The 16,479-nt window shown below is 40.5% G+C and overlaps 1 protein-coding gene across 2 annotated transcripts in view; it reads left to right on the top strand.

Moving 5' to 3' along the window:
• Nucleotides 1-16,479, top strand: part of Rab35 (RAS oncogene family member Rab35) — a 61,607-nt gene that overhangs the window by 38,191 nt on the left and 6,937 nt on the right. Inside the window, exons 1-5 of one of the 2 annotated variants that reach the window (XM_067111191.1) lie at nucleotides 985-1,339; nucleotides 8,471-8,645; nucleotides 11,632-11,756; nucleotides 12,815-12,939; nucleotides 16,324-16,462. In XM_067111191.1, the coding sequence (XP_066967292.1) occupies nucleotides 1,288-1,339; nucleotides 8,471-8,645; nucleotides 11,632-11,756; nucleotides 12,815-12,939; nucleotides 16,324-16,452 (606 nt within the window). In that variant the 5' untranslated portion in view covers nucleotides 985-1,287 and the 3' untranslated portion in view covers nucleotides 16,453-16,462. Of the gene's footprint in view, nucleotides 1-984; nucleotides 1,340-8,470; nucleotides 8,646-11,631; nucleotides 11,757-12,814; nucleotides 12,940-16,323; nucleotides 16,463-16,479 lie in introns of those variants that run through there. The other variant, XM_067111192.1, reaches the window with a different exon arrangement.

Below are 16,479 nucleotides of genomic sequence, written 5' to 3' on the forward strand. Positions count from 1 at the left end.
GGTTTCCATACCATCATTCTCAAATATCTAGATTATAAAGAAATCTGTTTTCTAGGTTCTGTGCAACTAGCGTTTTCAAATATGTAAGCATAAAAAACCAGTATGAAAACAAACACAAAATTAACATAAAGCGCTTCATTACACGGTAAACATTTGAGAGTCCTGATTTGGATTCCGATGTGTTAGACTTTTTTTTCTATTACACACTTGATTGTGTGTTGACAATTTCCAATCCCTATATTGTTATCAACAAAAGTTCTGAGTAGTTTAAAATATGAAGAGAACTCACAGAGGAGGAACAAAAGTATGATCTCATCAGCATTAAGTAAAGAAGTATGAATTTATATCGGTATTAAGTAAACAAGTAGGAATTTATTATAGACCTATTTACCACTATGGCAAAGGCAAAGAGGAAAGTTTGCTATAACTAATTACACAAAACCAGAAAAAATATGTTGAACACATTGCACAGCAAGCCAGTTGTTAATATACAGGTGATGCGAGGAAATACTGAGATATTAAAAGGAAGACTTGTGTGACTTGCGATTTTTACTTTGCTCATTTTAATCGTAAGAACTCTTTTACCGCGATTTTGGTTATGGCCGTGTAAGCATAGATGATTATGATTCATGACACATCTCTACCTTTTGAGTTTTGTTGCATTGATAAATTAACTTAAAATCTATATATTTTTTTAAATGAGCGATGATATAAAAATACTTTTCTCAAAAAAATAGAATTATAAATTTTTCGGCAATGTCAGATTCACTGATGCCTCCTACCTAGTATAATATTGGAAGTTAAGTTCGGAGTCGAATGAAAAATAAACTATTTTGAAGTAATGATGGTATATTTTGGAAATAAATTAAACGTAAAAAAGTCATCTGCATACTATCAATTAGATATTTAATATAATTTCTTTTATACATCTGGCAGACGTTGTTGCTATATATTACAATAACAGTAGCAAAACGATGCGAAGCCATTGCTGGCACATTCGAACAGTTGGTGTCTTGAACTCGCGAGACAAACATATCAGAGCAGTGTTCTAAAAGTTGTGTATTAATAATCTGAATGTACAGTTAACCGTTGTCCTCTTTCGTATTCCGTTTAATAGTTTCATGAATTATTAACGCGTGAAGTAACGGCCTAAAAAGGTCTCGAGTGAATACAGCAAAGAACCGATATCAGCATTTAAACTTCCATCTCTCAGTTCCATGATTCATCCCGACGAGAAAATAATAACAAGTGATCATTAGGGCGTTTTATGTGGTGTCATTTTATACCATGGCGAGGGAATACGACCATCTCTTCAAATTGCTGATAATAGGTGACTCGGGTAAGTCGTCGTGTAAGGAGGAGAGGCGGTGCAAATGAATTCGCAAATCAGACCTATAAGGCGAGGGGTGTGGGCGAAGATGCAACTCTGTGTGGGGTTGTTGTAGCCTAGCCTAACTCGCAAATGTTTACGCGGGGCCAACGTAGCCTACGACGGACGAGTGGCCTGTCGTAGCCCACTCACCTTGCGGTGTTTTCCAGGCATTATTCTGTTAGGATACGGCTTAACCTGTTTGAATCCCTTAACGTTGCCTCCTTATCTCTAAGCCTAGGACGTACCTTAAAGGTTGCCTTTAATCTTAAAGAGAAGTTGAAGGTTGTGCCTACGATACCGAAGGCTTGTAACTTACAACAGTTAGTCATTTTAAGCTAGTTTAGCAATATGAACTTTGTCTTGATGTAAAATAGGCCTTTGCTTGTGAAATAGGCCCAGCTAAGGTTAATCTTATTTCACTGGGGGTCTATTCTCTCGTACATTTACAGCAATGGTAGAAGCTTGCTTATGTTCTAATAAATTTTTTCTTTTATGAAAAATGTTGAGCAGTTCCTAGTTTAGGCTTCTTAACGTAGGGCAACTCAGGTGTTATGGCGCAGCCTATTCCTACCATAGTCAAGCAGCATGTAATTGATTTGAAATGATTTACAAAGAGACCGTTACCTGGGCATACAATTTTTACTTTGAGATTACTCTGGGCTAAACAATAATCTTCAACTGAGGTGTCAAATATGTAAGAATTAGGAAATAACAGGTTTCGTTGCTGAGATTTAGGCTAGCCTATTACTGTTCTGTTTTATTGGACAACTTTTGGTAAAACTTTATAACAGTTGCGCGGCCTGGTTCCCACCAGTTGCCGAGTGGGCAGGTAGCCAGGTCAGGGCACGTCGTCCTAATTTTAGTTAGGTAGGTAAGATCTGGTTAGTTCAGGACCTGGCATTACAGGAAAGGTTAGGTCTATTTATGTATGAGAAACCTGTCCCGGTCGATGACTGACGGGATTCAGGCCACGCAACTATTGTAAAGTTTTACCCAACTTTTTATATACACCACCTGTCAGAAATGAAGTCAAGTTACCAAGTTACTTATCATATACATTGAAAAGGTTGTTGCGCTGAAACCTAAAACAAAAAGACTTTAACTACTGTATGAAATGTGCTATACCTATAAGAAATATCATATGTGGTAAAAGCTGTATGCAGTCATGACAAATACAGTGTAATTCCATGCATCTGATGCTAGAAATTTGGTCATAAGCAGGACAGTTGTGCGGGAGAACTTGTATTACCAAAGTGCGTGAAAGCCAAAGGTTAAATAGCCTATTATCCTTGCAGGAAAGGCCACAATCAAGTCTCTGCTATTAGCAGCAGAAAAGTCAGTCATGGCTTTGTTCCTTATTAGCACCTTGCCATGTATTTGAGGAATTTTTGTGATTTGGCTTCATCATTAGTAGTACCTTGTTTTTGGTTGACCGATTACACATCACAAATACTAAACCAGTCAAAGCATTAGATTCTGTTATGGATATGAAAGACATAATCCCAGGGGCAAGGGTGGCAGTAAGTAATGTGACATTTTGTATAATTTTTTGTTCCGACACGATATACAAACCGTCGGTCCTGTACATTAGGAATTACTTTTCAGCGTAGGCTGGAAATAGCCATTAAACTCTTGAGCAAGGTGGTTAGGCAGTAACTACCGCCAGGTAGGCGGGAATACCATCCTTCCCGGATGTAAACATTCCAGTTTTCTTTCGGCCATCATGCGTTGCAGACGTGTTTTCGGTCTGACTGTCATTAAGCTCTTATTATCCTGGTGGGATCTTTCTGTATTTTTGTGTATATATGTGTGTGTTTGATATTTATTAATACAAACCCACAATTTGTGATAACCTTGCATAAGCCGTCATTCCATGCGCTGTGTCTTGGGTTGACAGCCAAGGCCGTAATTTGAGAAGTGTAACTGAGTGGTAATGCTTCTCTTCCAGTAGCCCTTTATGTAGATACTGAAGGCGTTCCTCCGTACAATCAGAAATATTAGATTGGGCCATAATATCTTCTCTCCCCTACATTGATCGGGATGTAAGAGTTTGTTTCCCTTCTTGGGCTCCCACCCTCCGTGTACAAGGGGCATCACTACTTCCTTCCTACTCATGCTGAGTGTTGCTTCGCCGCCTGCGCTCAGAGAACTACGGGGCGGGTGGGAGGTTGTTGGCATCGTCCATAAGCTCCGCTTCCACGGCGCCCTTGGTGGCCTCCCCTCCGTCCTTTTTCTTTTCCCGTAGGTTCTTCCTTCTCCCCTTCAGTAGAGATCTTTCTCCTTTGCCCTCTTCACTCACTCATCGGGCGAAGACCGCAGGGGGGGACGCAGTCGGGCGACCTCTTCTAGAGTATCTCCTCTCGCTGTGTAGGGCAGTTCCCCTCTTAGCGAGAGGAGTCTCCCTCTACTAATCATCTTTGCTTTTTCTTTCAGGTTGACAGTGAGCATCACAGACACAGCAGTAGTTGGCTGGATATCTCCGGAGATATCTCGCATGAAGCAGTCCCGACGTTCATTTAGTGTTGCTTTGGGATCGACCTCAGTACCTGGTTAGAAGACATATATCCACGTTGGGATCGTTCTGACTCTGTTCCCACTGATGTAGATCGATCTCTGTCGTTGCTGTTCTTCTTGTATGCTGTTGCACTGCCTCTGGCGTATCTGTGGTCTATCTGCTCCTGCTGTTCCCTGTGTTATGCTCTTGTTAACTTGACAACAGTCTCTGGGCTGCCCTTCCTGGTGTCCTGCTGCAGCCGCCCTGATTGTTCCTGTCGCTGCTGGTGACTTTCATGTGACATTTCTGTCCGTTGCAGTAGCTCCTGCCTTCCAAACCGCTTCCATAGCCCCTGCATCGGCTGTCCTGATCGTGCCCGCTGCTTCTCCTAGTGGTTGTGCCCTGGGCCGCTTCCTTTGTGTTTCTACCAGCTGCCCTGGAGGTTACGATGTCTGCCATCCTGTGGAAGATGTAGGCGTGAAGGTGAAGTAAGTTGCCTTGTGGTAGTGACGTTCCTGACCGTTGCAGTAGCTCCTGCCTTCCGAACCTCTGCCGTAGCTCCTGCATCAGCTGTCTTGATCATGACTGCTGCTTCTCCTGGTGGTGGTGTCCTGGGCCGCATCCGTTGTGTTCCTGCCTGACTGTCCTGGAGGTCACGATGTTTTGTGTCCACCATCCTGTAGATAATGTCGGAGTGGAGGTGAAGGAAGTCGCCCTGTGGAAGTAGCCGCCGTCTTCTTCATCTTATCTTCAATTTCGTCTTCTGCTGCCTCTTCCCTTCCTCTCCCGAGGTCCAAAGGGGTCCCGGGAATCGGATAGACCTCCGTCGGCTGAAGGAGAGGAAGACTGCTTCTTCCCCTTGATGCCCTTGGACATCTAGGGACTGTCTCCTTCCGAGGAGGCAGTGGGTCTCTTGTTGGCTTCTCCCGACCTTCAGGTTAGGAAACTGATTCACATACCCCTGGGTTTTGTGTTTCGGGAACCGCAGGCGCGCAGACCTCAGATTGCGCTCCCATTCCCAGTCCTAGAGGTTCCGCCTCTAAGACAGGTGCTGCTTCGGGTGGTCGTTCATGAGCTGCTCCGAGTGCTCGAGATTCTGTGGAATATTGAGTATCCTGATCTGGTCTGGAGAGTACTCTCCTCGACCCAGTTCAGGAGCAGCATGAGATAAAGGGCCAAGCCACCAAGGTGTCTCAGCTCTTCTTGCCAGCACTACAAGTGCTCCCCTAGTGCTTACCAGTGATCGGTAGGGTTCCCAGCCCGGTGTCTCAATCCTATAGGTTCAAACACCAGAAGAAGCAGGGAAGAGGTTCCCTTCAGGAGTCCTATGGGACTTCTAAGGGACTGCCTCTCCTCTGGGAGGCAATTTTCTCTCATTGGCTCTTCCCGCCCTAGGGTGGAAACCAATTCACATTCTCCTGTGGGGTCTGGCGTTTTGGGGGCCGAGAGCACAGCCTCAAGAGGCTGCGACCTCGTTGCCAGTCTTTCAAGTTTGTGTCTAAGACTGGTTCTGTGCCTGGCTCTTTTCGATTTCTTAGGAAACCAAAAGCAGCCGCCCCCGATTTGTGGGAGTCTTGTAGGTCGCTCGAATTCTATGAATCACGAGCACTCTCTTTGCGAGAGGCACAGGATGAGAGAATGTGCCAAGACCTGGGTGTCTCGGTGCCAAGATGCCCAGATGTCTCGATACTGCCTGCCAGCTGCTTCGGTTGCCTGGCCGGGTTTCATCCTCATGTCTTGAACCTTGGGGTTCGAGCATGGAGGATAGCAGACACAGAATTCCCTTATTGAACCCTTTTCTCGAAGGCCTCGGCCTCAAAGGAGTTTAGAGCTCGGGAAATTAGCACTAGTTCATGGCAGATGAGTGCCGCCCTGTCCAGTTCCGATTGCATTTGCACGATCGGCTCGACTCGCTCGGCTTGCTCACCCCGCCCAGCCCCTGGTCGCATTTGCGAGACTGGCATGACTCGCCCCGCTTGCCTCCCAGTCCACCGCTTACCATCCGGTCTGGATCACATTCTCGTAATCTGCTCGGTTTGGCGCAGCTTGGTTTTTCCGAATCGGTTTCTCGGCACTGTTTGAGTGAACTTTCTGCTCTTCCCAGGAAAGTGCTTTGCCACAGCTCAAGCACTCTTCTTCCCCCATGTGACAATCATCTCCTTCGGTTGATCATCGCTCACGGTCCGCCTCTCCTACTGGTCTTACTGGCAGGACAGGTAGGGGTACTCTTTCTCCTCACACCTTTTCTCTTTTCCTCTCGGTTGTTCTGAGAGGCACGAGACAGACAGAGGAGCTCCGATGTATTTGTCTTTCTTCAGAGTTTGGTTGCCGGGCGTGCTTTGGGTGTTGGGCCCCCAATTGTCTCGTAGTACAACCAGGTAACCAAGGAGGGTATCTTGGGATCTGTCAAGGTCTCCCTCCAGGGAGAAAGGTACAGGGGTTTCACGCTTTGGAAGCAGTGATGGTCTTCCTCTTCAGGTTGCAATTGCCCCTGTTCTCAGAGAACTTCGTGCCAATTCGTCAGCGCAAGGATCCCTGAGACAGGACCGATGATTCCCCCAATGAATAATCTTTATCATTCGCAACCCTTGCAGTTCCCAAAAGGGCCGAGAGTTTCGAGTGCCACCGCGGTCCTTGCTTGCGAGAGCCTTCTCGACCAGATGAATACTTTATTCGGACAAGGAGTTCATTCAGGTCGAGACACCAAGCTTCTTCCCCGCCTCAACGGTACGAATTCATCCCAAACCATTAGAACTTCTGTAACTGCAGTTTAATGATTGTATCATTTACTACCACTGTTGCAGAGATGGTGGGGGCGGCTATTCACCACTCAGCGGCATTTTCTTTTCCAATCACATATTGAGTATGCCTGTGCCTTGGGCCACTGCATTAGAATCCAAAGCCTTTGGCACTAAATGGGCAGCAGTATCACCTTTCTTGACTTGCTTTCAAAGTTGGGTTGACGTGGTGGTAGGTTAGGCATGAACCTCACCTTACCCTAAAGGCATGCCAGCTGCTTAACAGTTGGCCCTCAACTTATGTCATAGCTTTTAGAAATTGAAAACTTGAAATGGGTAAAAAAAAATCCCAGAAGCTCCGTAGTGTAAAATCCAAGTTTGTAGTTTTCTGGGTTTACCAAGTTGTACCTACAAGTATAAAATGACACAGTACATTGCTACAATACACTTTTAATATTTATTGGTTATCGCTGATACTATACCACCATACAGTACTACTGTTTGAAACACAACCACTGTTACGTAAGCTTGAATTCCAGCCTTAATCAAATTAGCAGTTACAAACAGCATCCCTTCAGCCCCTAGCGACAACCCCTTTGATTTCTATACTGTACCTCCATTCATATTGTATTCCTTCCAACTTTTCACCCTCCTAACAATTGTAAGCCTTGAATAAAGGGCATGGTAGCTCTTAAACTACATGGCTGGTAAATATTCCAAAAAAATGTAGATCCTAAATATAAAACAAGATAGGTTGAGAAAATATTTCACTTTTATTTCAAAAGAAAATAATATTGAATGTTACCACCTCATGACGCTACGTGACAACCACAACTTGAAACTGGAACCATCATGTAGCCTCATCAAAGACAATTTAGATACAGTCATTGTTATATAAGAGTGACTTATCAAATTTTGACTCTCAAGCCAAGCATTGGAGTATTTCCGTCCATTTGGTGTTTTAAGACAGTGAAAAGAGGCTGTTGAGGTGGCAGAACAGCATTATAAAGAGATTCGGAAAATAAAGGTGATTTATAAGGATTAAAGGTGGAACTTGGAGACAACCCCACAGTTGTACTAAGATTGAAGAAAGGCAGCATGAATGGAGGTCATGTAAAAGACTAAAAAGTCAGTGCAGCTAGGGGTGGAAGGGACACTGTAGACACACTTGGTAATGCCTATAGTGCACCACATTAGGTACCCCGATGGTACCGCCTCCCTACAGGGGTTATGTAAGAATGAATGCCAGGCATTGTACAAAAAACCTTAGGATTGCTAACTCTATGTTTTCTTCAGAACATTAAAACAGTTATGGCCTGGTTCCTTTATGTAAGAAAACTTTTTAGTTTAGTACTTGTATTAGGTTATTTGATGGCTGAGCATTAACAAATTCTTGTCTGTCGTTTTCATATATTTATTGGTGTCCTGTTAAATACTTTATCAAGGTAATTAAATACTTCTGGTTGCTAAATTTGACTGCTGGTGTTATTTGTGAAACCTAAATAACTAAAAGAGAAAATATTTTTTCCATAGTGGAAATAAGTGAAAATGAAACTGCTGTTGTAATATTTTTTCCCTTACAATGCATATTACTGTACCAGTTGTTGCTGTATGGTCTACTTATGTATGCAGGAAATATGCATTTTTATTTTTAGAAATAAATGAAAGTAACGTGGTGAATTAATTCTAAAAGGTGCTTTGAAGCTGTTCTTGTTTACCTAATTATATATATATATATATATATATATATATATATATATATATATATATATATATATATATATATATATATATATATATATATATATACATACAGTACATACTTGAAAAGTTTAATGTTTGATATATGGGTTTTTTTCTCTACAGGTGTTGGAAAAAGTTCATTATTATTACGGTTTGCTGATAACACATTTACTGGAAATTATATCACAACTATTGGCGTAGACTTCAAGATACGTACGTTAGAAGTAGATGGTGCAAGAGTAAAATTACAAATATGGGATACTGCTGGTCAAGAACGATTTAGAACGATCACATCCACGTAAGTAGTTTAACGGCTGTGGTGTAATATTTTATTATTATAGTATTAGTAATTTCTTAATAAACCTTGCCTTTCTGTTGTCACAGCTGTATTTCCCACATCAGAAGGAGGATGATAGGGTGGGAAAACTTAGAAACTGATAATGTTGTTTAGTCTGAACCATATATTGGCCCATCTTTTTCACGTGAACCATTGGTTTGAGTGTCTATTGTTTTCTGTTTTTGTTTTTACTCTTGTCAGTCTGTGGGGACATATTGAGTGTATGTTATTCATATTGTCTTTTTTGGATAGTCTTCTGGATTTTGGGATTGGCTCCCTGTATCATTCAGGGTATGAGGTTTGGCAAATTGGAAGCTGATGTAGCTAGTGTTAGAGCTACATTTCAGAAGTTTATGGAGGCCACCACTTCAACATTTGCTGCTTTACCAGCCAAATTTATTAGTTCTCTTTCAGGTACCCCCTTAAAGCAGAGAAAGTGCCAAAGCCTTCTCTCCCCATTAGCCATACCTTAACCATGTAATGCTCCCCCCCAACTGTTGGAGGTACAAGGAAACAAAATGTGCCCGACAGTGGAAGCAGATTGTGCCTGTTGTTTTCTTCCTCATGCCAACCAGGAACATTTGGTGTACAGATTGGTGCTCAGTTGCCAAAGCATGTGCTTAGCAAGATCAAGTGAAGTTCGTGTAGGCAGGAGGCAGGTATTTTAGGTGAAGATAAGCATGCTTGCTTGAAATTGGATTCTGTTTCTGTGTCCTCCAGGCCCAATAGGAGTCCTCATACTCCTAGTGATCCCTATCTGGGATCTTTTTCCAATTCTCAAAATATTCTTAACAAGTTTGGTTACTTCTCCCTTGCGGAATGATTTGGTAATATCTTGGAGGTACTCCCTTGGTGCCAGGCGCTCTTGGTCCAGTTACACTGGTTTGTATTCAAGTCCTTTTCTCTACGTGCAGGAGTTTTGTGTGAGCCAGGATTGGGTATGTGAATATATTTGTTCGCCATGTTCTCTTTCCTTTCTCTGGTATTCTTATCATGATTTGATGCTAGTGATATCCAGAAGCTTGAAGAGATAAGTCTGCAGTTCCCATTCCAGCTTTGGGAAGTTAATTTGGTGCATCAGGGATGTGTTCACGAGTGGTTCCCAGACTGTCATGTCTGGCTAGGGGTGTCCTTGGCCTGTGTCCGTCCCTGACCATGCATTGCTGAAGACAGGTAAAAGGATCATGTATGTTCACCTTTGTCTTTGAATCTTGACTTTGTGTTGTGAGGTTTGCCCTTGGTACTTGTCCTGGTCCCCACAGCAGGGGAAGGCTCAGGCTTTCATCTTTTTTCGTGCTTTGGTTGAGGAGCCTTTTAGTCTGTTATGAATTCAGTGGGGCGTGAAGGTCCCCTGCCCACAGAACTCCTACAAGCCAAGTTGGAGAGGCATTTTTTGTTAGCAAGTTGGTCTTGGGTAAACTAACGGCCCTCCTCGGTACCCCATGTCCTCTGTAGAATGTACCTTAGGCTTGTACCCAGAGGCATCACTGTTGTTTGGTTGTGCTGGTCTCTGCTTGCTTGTGGAGTCGGAGGAGACAGATAGCAATCTCTGGGTCAAAGAATTCTTCCAGTCATTCATGCAAGCTACTTCCCATGCTTCTGACACAATAATGGAAGTTACTAAACCCCAGAGGATACAGAAACTTCCCCCTAAAGGTGGACCCATCAGCCTGCAGACTGATGGAAAACCTACTGTTGGAATGGCTTTGTGCAGAAGGTATTTCCTCCTCAGTTGCTGAAACAGGAGCCAGGGAGTCATTTGCCATGGCTGTATTCCAAGTGTCAATGGATTGGATCTTCCTTGTTGGACAACGTGAAGTTTCTAAGGTATTTGTTGACAGATGGAAGGATGACCACCTTTTCTCGTGTCAGTAAACCTTTGTGCCAACCTTGAGGTGAAGCGACACCATTCATGGTCTTTTTAGGTAGTTTGAATGAAAGTAGTTACTCTCTTTGGAATGGGTCTGTTTTGGGTACATTGCGTTTGTGGAAGAGCAGAGTCAAGGGAACAATAAAGAAATGGAGAACTGAAGCTCATGACCCCATTATTCACAATGCATTATCTTTTTAACCCTTAATGGATGGGAATCCTCATTATAACAGGTTTTGGGTGATGGATGGAAACCTCATATGATTAATCATATTGTGTGCTATACTGTTTGAATGAATTTAGCAGGAAAGATGTTCATAGCATTTCAGTGTCCCATAAATGACTTACAGCAAATATTAGCATGGCATGGGAGGGACATCGATCAGTATGCCTTGAGATTTCACAGGGGAATGTACTGCATCTCTGCAGCTCCAGGATGTCTTTTTATTTATTTGCTCATAAATATACCCAGGGATTGCTGTTGGTTTTAGTTCTTATCTTTTATGATAGTATGTCAGCTATAATTGTAATTAATATTAGAAAAAACATGTACAGGCAGTCCCCGGTTATCAGCAATCCGGTTTTTCAGTGCTTGTGTAGCAACAAAAGTCTGCGATCGGTGCCAATTTCCACTTATCGGCACCAATAATTGCATATTGGCGCCGATACATACCTAACAGAGGCGCTGATAACCGAAAAATTAAATACTTCTGATTGCTACATTTGACTGCTGGTGTTATTTGTGAAACCTAAATAACTAAAAGAGAAAATATTTTTTCCATAGTGGTAATAATTGAAAATGAAACTGCTTTTGTAATATTTTTTTTCCCCTTACAATGCATATTACTGTACCAGTTGTTGCTGTATTGTATACTCATGTATGCAGGAAATATGGTGTTTTATTTTTAGAAATAAATGAAAGTAATGTTTGGTGAATTAATTCTAAAAGGTACTTTGAAGCATAATTTGCTAAACATACTGCTTTTCTAACTTATCCTCTTCATCACATTAGCAGTTCATTTCATGGACCAGATGTAATGTGGTTGTAATTTTTTTTTTAAATGTCAATTTTTGCAGGTATTATCGAGGCACACATGGTGTAATTGTTGTATACGACGTTACGAATGGCGAAAGTTTTGCGAATGTGAAACGATGGCTTCATGAAATAGAACAAAATTGTGAAGTAGTCAACAGAATATTAGGCAAGTTTTTTCATCTTTTCCTGAGAACTTTTGAAAATGTTCTTTTTTAATTTAAGGTATTGGTGTTCACTTTGCTTTGTTGCAGGTTACTGTTAAATAATTTAACCAGAGCACCAGGGTAGAAATCGTAATTCTCTTACTGCTGGCCCAAAAGATTTGTTCATTTGCAAAGTAACTTGATCTCATCTAGCATGTTACAATTTTTAAAACTTATAATTTAATAGATTGGAAGCACTGAATGCTGGTTCCACATTATGTAGGTGTGTATATATTTGTAGATAGGTACAGTATTTTGTATGAATATATAAATCTATATGATAAATAAAAACTTCAGAGCAGTTGTAAAGAGGTTGAGAAATAGTACTCGGTGGTCACGTTAATGTATGTAACGATATTTATATTCTATTATTAACCTGTGAAGTTCAGAGCAGTTGTTAAATGGTTGAGAAATAGTACTCAGTGGTCACATTAATGTATGTTATTATATTTATATGCAATTATTAACCAGTGAAGGTCATGATGATGCTTAGGCTGATGATTTAGTTTGCTCAAACTATCAGGTATGGATTTGAGTCTGAAAATAGTAGTTTAAATTTTAGCCACTTGAAGGGGTATTATGTAAAGAGGGTACACAACTTTCCAGGAAGAGGTGCGATTTAGTTGTATGTTAGATGGTTGGTTTTTATTTAATTCTATGGTTGGTTTTTATTTAATTCTATTATTTTGTGTATTCCTTCTGATCCAACCTGTACTGCTCTGTCTCTCTTATTTGTCAACCGTGCCCTTTTGTCTGTTCTTATGTTGCTATCAAACTTTGACTTTTTCTTGCTCCAGTATTCACCCTTCATTTGGAAATAAATCCTTTGGGCCAGCCATAAGTGTTTAGAAATGTGACTCAGCTGTCCTGCTAAAATACTGTAATACTATGCTTATAATTGTGTTGTTTGATATGGTAAAAGAGATGTATGCTGAGAGACTATTGTACTGCTTTTTTTTTATTTTTAATTTAGAAATTTTCAGTATATTGAGTATAATAGTGTTTTCTACATACATTTCAGTTGGCAACAAAAACGACTGTCCTGATAGGAAAGTGGTGTTGTATGAGGATGCTAAAAGATTTGCTGATCAGATGAACATCAGTCTCTTTGAAACTAGTGCAAAGGATAATATTAATGTTGAAGAGGTGAGTAAGAATTTTCATCGGAAAGTTGTATTTCAGATCCCTTAGACACTGATACTTTTAACTGACTGTGTATGAGAAAGATTTGTATTCTGTTGTGATTAGTAGAATTAATATTAAGTATTAATAAGTAATAGAAGTTGATTGAATAGATATTTGGGAACACGTAACTGTTCTTGTTAGAAAAGCGGTTATGCTATGTACAATACTTGCACAGTAATATTTTCTAACTTGGAAATCACCAATGTCTCTCTCATTGATAAAATTGCAAGAAGGAAAATATAAGTAATTGTAGAAAATAGGCCATTTCTAAAGCAAAAGTACATTGCTGTACACACATCCTTTATAGATTACAGTACAATGGAATTATTTTGCATGAGTTTATGTTGTTATTTTTTGTTTGTGTAAGACTATCTTTTTGCACAATATATTTACTTTCTAATATGTAAAAATTGAACTATTGAAAAGTGAAGAAAAAAAATATTTTTATTTAAGTAACTTACCCAATAATTACTTAACTAAGAGTTTCTTTTGCCTTGGCAGCTCAAATGAAAATATTCGCAGGTTAGTGCTTCACTTTAGTGCAGGTGACTGGTCTCGCCCACTAACGAGAGTATCAGGAACTACTTGGCAAATACTCATCCATTACGTTTCTGCCGACGCTCAACACAGAGCGTCTTTGTCAGCTTTGTTCTTAAAAATGCCTGTCAGAGACCGGATTTTGGTGATGTTTTATTGCCGATTTTGGGTAGCCTTTAAGCTTGCAGCATTCAGGACAGTTTTTGATTGTTTTGTTTAAGTTGTCATATTTCACAACAGTAGCGGATTCGCAATCAGTTGTTTAACTACCAGTAACGTAGTTTAACTGACAATATCGCCTTTACTGGTGAATGTAAACATTGTGTTCGTTGCCGAACAAGTAATCATGATTTTGTATACTTATCCGCAAGTCTCAATCATAATTAGAATTTGAGACTTGAATGTATGATGGTACATACTGTGTTTAATTCATCTTGGTCGGTAAAGGTGAATTTCCTTTTACGAGTAGCATAATAATATTGTGTTCGCTACCAAACTGACTTTTCGTTTCTAAGTAGTGTGAGAAACTTAGTTTTGCATTCACTACCGCATTTTTTTTTTAATTAGTGTTATAAAATGTTAGTACTATTGCGTTGTCTACCGGACCAATATTTCCGTTAATGAAATGCATAACTAAATCTCAAATAATGTGCGATGGGAAGTGAGATATGTATGTATGATGGTACTCAGTGTACTTCGTCTTGGTCTGCAAAGGTTAACTTTCCTTTTCCGAGTAGTGTAATAAACGTAACCTTGTATTCGCTACCGGACCGATATTTTGGGAATGAAATGCATACTGCAGGTCTCAAATGATGTTTGATAAGTATTGAGACATGCATGTATGATGGTACTCTGTGTACTTCAATTTTGCTTGGTAAAAGGTAACTTTCCTTTTTCGAGTAGCGCAATAAACTCAAATATTATGTTTGCTACCGGACCGATTTTTTCAGTATTGAAATGCATATCTGTATGTCTCAATTAGCATTTGAAAGGAATTGAGATAACTATTTAATGGTACTATGTGTACTTCATAACATTTGTCCTTAAAGAATTAATTGAACATCTTATTATTACACATTCCTTTGCAGAGAACTGAAAAGTGTAAGGGCAGAAATGCAGTAGGAGAGAATTGTGCTCAATGTTTTGGTTAGGATGAGCTTTCGGAGGATGACAGGAATCGTGAAAAGTTCCACATTTTTTAGCTCATTCTACAAGTGCCCAGTAGTGCCCGCCTGCTCGAGCTACTGGCTCGACTGGCGCCAACTGCAGAATGCATGGTGCCAGCTTTCAGACGCTCGGCACCAGCTTTCGGGTGTGCGGTGCTCACTCTCTGGTGCCTCGGTGTCCACTCTTGGCCACTCAGCACCAGTTACTAAGATCCCAACGCCATCTCTCGCCTACTGTTAACCTTCCTGCCCTTTTTATCCTTTTTTCCTTTGGGGGTGTTGGGATTAACAATTGGGAGCAGCCTTTTTTGTCACCTGTCAGTTTCTTTGTAAAGCTGCTTGAGGACGAAACAAGTGACTACTCTATCAAAAAACAGGTTTTGATGTAGGAAAAACCTATTTTTGGTAGTCGCTGTTGAGTCCTCAAAACCCTCCCACTTTCCTGACAAAAAAGCATGGGATTTGGGCAAGGGATCATCCTGCATTGACCAAACTGAGAGTAATGGCTCCTTGGTCTTTAACGGCCCTGTTGTAAACAAGAGGGCGGATGTGCATGCGCAGTAGTCACTTCTCTTTCTTGCAGGTTCTTTTGACATTGGTAAAACTGGGTTCAGCTTCGCTGAAGGTAAGGGAAAGTGCCCTCTTATCTTTGAGTCCATTATATACTCCATCACGTGTTTTAATGTTAATCATTACGACACAATACCTGGCCAAAAAGACCAACTAGAAGAGAATTCTTTGATATTAGTTTGGTCACCATGGAGCTCTGGTAGACCATGGAAGGTAACTCCTTGAGGACTCAACAGTTACTACCAAAAATAGGTTTTTCCTACGTCAAAAAATGTTTTTTACCCTGAAATTGAGATACTTAAATTTTTAATTGTTATATCTCGTATATAATTTTGAGGTGTGAAGTTAAAAGTCACATCGCATGATGTATTTTGATATTCTGCATCTTTTTTCTTCCATGAGCTTCTTTTCTATGAAGGACTGTTTTCCAGATACAGAGAGAAAGAAGTATTAAATCTGTCATCAATCAAGTTTTGAACGGCCGCAGCAGCCGAACTACATATTAGATATTTTGAGATGGAAACTGAAGCATCAGATGTTTTTATGATTCCAACTTTTGTTATTCTATGCCTTACTTTCCTGTGAATAGCAGTTTCCAAGTTTTTTTGTTTAACCATTTTTATGGTAAAAATGCTTCTATTTTGGCCATTAATGTGTGCTGATAAAGGAGGCCAAAAAAATATGTTGCCCACCCCTGAGACGATCCTAACTCTTTTTTGGTGATATAGCCATATCTCTCCATATTCCCACAAAAATCAGATTCTTTGGCAATTTTTCACAGATTTCATGCATTTTGCCTTAATTTTATGTTACTAAGGTTGCTGTTTGATATTTTAGGACAAAGTTAAGGATGTTAGATCTCATTTTCCCCTTATTAGTATCATAGCCATATTCCAGTATATTAGGATTTTCATCGTAAAACAGCTGACACTAAAAATGATTAGCGCAGTCAGGTCAAACTTTTGTTTTATTAGTAAGTGATTTTTTTTTTTTTTTTATAATAGTTCCTTCAGCTCATGAGGCAGGTTAATTATATTTCTGTGGAATATTATGGCAAGTTATATTTTTCCAGATGTTCACAGTAATGACTAGGATGGTACTGCAAGCTAAGAAGGAACAGAAAGACAGACAGAATGCATCAAATGACCCTGTGCGACTCCATAGTACTAAAAAAAGCAAAGGGAAGCAGAAATGCTGCTAGCACTCATACAGTAAGTATGCTGTACAG

This window comes from Macrobrachium rosenbergii, chromosome 11 (genome assembly GCF_040412425.1).
Source record: "Macrobrachium rosenbergii isolate ZJJX-2024 chromosome 11, ASM4041242v1, whole genome shotgun sequence".
Lineage (NCBI taxonomy): Eukaryota > Metazoa > Arthropoda > Malacostraca > Decapoda > Palaemonidae > Macrobrachium > Macrobrachium rosenbergii.